This window comes from Anser brachyrhynchus (genome assembly GCF_964034855.1).
Source record: "Anser brachyrhynchus genome assembly, chromosome: 2".
Classification (NCBI taxonomy): Eukaryota; Metazoa; Chordata; class Aves; order Anseriformes; family Anatidae; genus Anser; species Anser brachyrhynchus.
The window spans coordinates 160720711-160722651 of record NC_137695.1 but is presented as its reverse complement, the minus strand read 5'-3'; the positions used below and the strand labels follow the sequence as shown (position 1 = coordinate 160722651).

Sequence of the window (1941 nt, the reverse complement as noted above, 5' to 3'; positions counted from 1 at the left end):
TTAGCAGGGGTAGCAGGCTCTTCCGCCGTTGATGCAGCCCAGGCCTCCAAAGCCAAAGCCTCCAAAGCCACCGGAGGAGATGGGCACTCCCTGGGTGCTGAGGTTGCTGCCCACGGCAGCTGATGCGGAGGATCCAACGACGGTGTTCTGGGGGAAGGAGCTGAGGATGGGTCCTGGCAGGGTGACCAGCACGGCAGGAGGCTGGATGACGACGCGGGAATCCTCGCACTGCCTGACACAGGGCTCGTTGCAGCTGTTAGCCAGCGGGGTGGGTCCGCAGGGGCGGCAGATGTCGTAGCAGGACATGTCTGTGGTGCGGAGGGTCCCTGGAAGAGAGGATGTTGGGAAGGTGGAGGGTGTTGGGGGAATGAGAAGCAGTGCTGGGGGAGGCCAAGGGACTGGGGAGGCCTAAGTTGGGGCTGTGGGGTGCATGGGAGCAGGGATGAGGAATGGCTGCTGAGGCTGGGGGGCAGAAGGCGTGTGGAGTTTTATCCCTATGGGGCAGAGGGGAGCGGGGTTTAGGCTCACCTTGTTGGTCGCAGGGGAGAAGGTTTCGGGAGGAGTTTGTGAGGGTGCAAGGTGCAGGGCTGTCTTTTATTCTGGTCTCTGAGTGCCTGCGGGGCAAGAGAGCCTTTGCACGTGACAGCATTTGGCATGAGCAGCTCTTACATGCCAAAGCCTGGCAAGTAATGAGGTGGGGCATGTTTTTGATCCTGCAACACTCAATTTTCACGTCCTTCTCTTGAGGACATGTCCATTTGGCAATGGTGGCACATTTTACGCCAAAGTACTTATTAGAGGCCAAAGGATTGCTCTTGAAGGTGCATGTCAAAGCGGGCAGAAGACGTGACCCAAGCATAGGAGAGCAGCGGTGTTTTCAGTGAGGTCATGGTGCTGCTCTCATGTGGTGTGATTGCGGCTGTGTTGTGAGGAGGGGCTTCCTGGATGTGCTGGGCATGAGGTGCAGCCACTTCCTTTTATGACAAGGTTACCCATCTAATTGACCAAAGGAAGGCAGTACATGCAATTTCTTTGGATTTCAGCAAACCTTTTTGATACTGTTTCTCAAAACATCCTCCTGGACAAAACGTCCGGCACGCAGGTAGATAAATATATAACACAGTTGGTGGACTGTTGTCTGACTGGTCAAGTTCAAAGGGTTGTAGTAAAGGGGGGGTTCGTCACGCTTGCTGCAGTCACTAGTGGGGTTTCCCAGGACTCCATTTTGGACCCAGTTCTCTTTGATGTTTTTGCAGATGATCTGGATACAGGCCTCAAATGCATACTCAGTAAGTTTACAGATGACAGGAAATAAGGAGTTGCTGTTGTCTCCCTCAAGGGTGGAGAGGCTGTGCAGAGAGATCTTGACAGACCACAGGGCTGTGCAATCACTAGTCATGTGAAGTTTAAGAAGAGTAAGTACCAGATTCTGCACCTGGGGCACGGTAACCTGTCCCAGTATATGTACAGACTGGGGGATGAGGTACTGGGGAGCTGCCCCAAAGAAAGGGATCTGTGGCTTCTAGTTGACAGTAAGTTGAGTAATGAAGTGGGGTGTGTTTTCCTACCCCAAATGTTCCCTTTTTGGGTCCTTCTGCTGAGGACATGGCCAATGATCATGGCGGCGCATTTCAAGTGTCAGTATTAAAGACCAAAAAATAGTTCTTGAAGGTGCGTGTAAGGCTGGATAGAAGATGCATCCAAAGAAAGGGAGAGGTGTGGTGTCATCAGTGAGGTCAAAGGGAAACCTGTTTTTGATTTTTAGAAAGATGATTTGGACATTTCAGATGGGAACTGGAGGCATGCGGTCTGCAACTCAAAAGGGTGGGTGATATCAAACCCTTCCACTGGTTAGGCAAGGTGACTGGTTTGCAGGCTGTCTGACAGGTGAGTAGTGCATGTTGCTGAGGAAGATGGAGAAGCTGTGCCACTGGATGTACT

General features: G+C 52.3%; 1 protein-coding gene across 1 annotated transcript; it reads right to left on the bottom strand.

The window, feature by feature from the left end:
- Positions 1 to 1391, bottom strand: LOC308188750 (feather keratin 1-like; the record flags this gene model as incomplete). The annotated part of the gene is made up of 1 exon (XM_080578125.1): positions 1 to 1391. Exon 1 carries the CDS (start codon positions 304 to 306, stop codon positions 1 to 3), a length of 306 nt encoding a protein of 101 aa, XP_080434251.1. The 5' UTR covers positions 307 to 1391.
- Between the last annotated feature and the right edge of the window lie 550 nt (positions 1392 to 1941).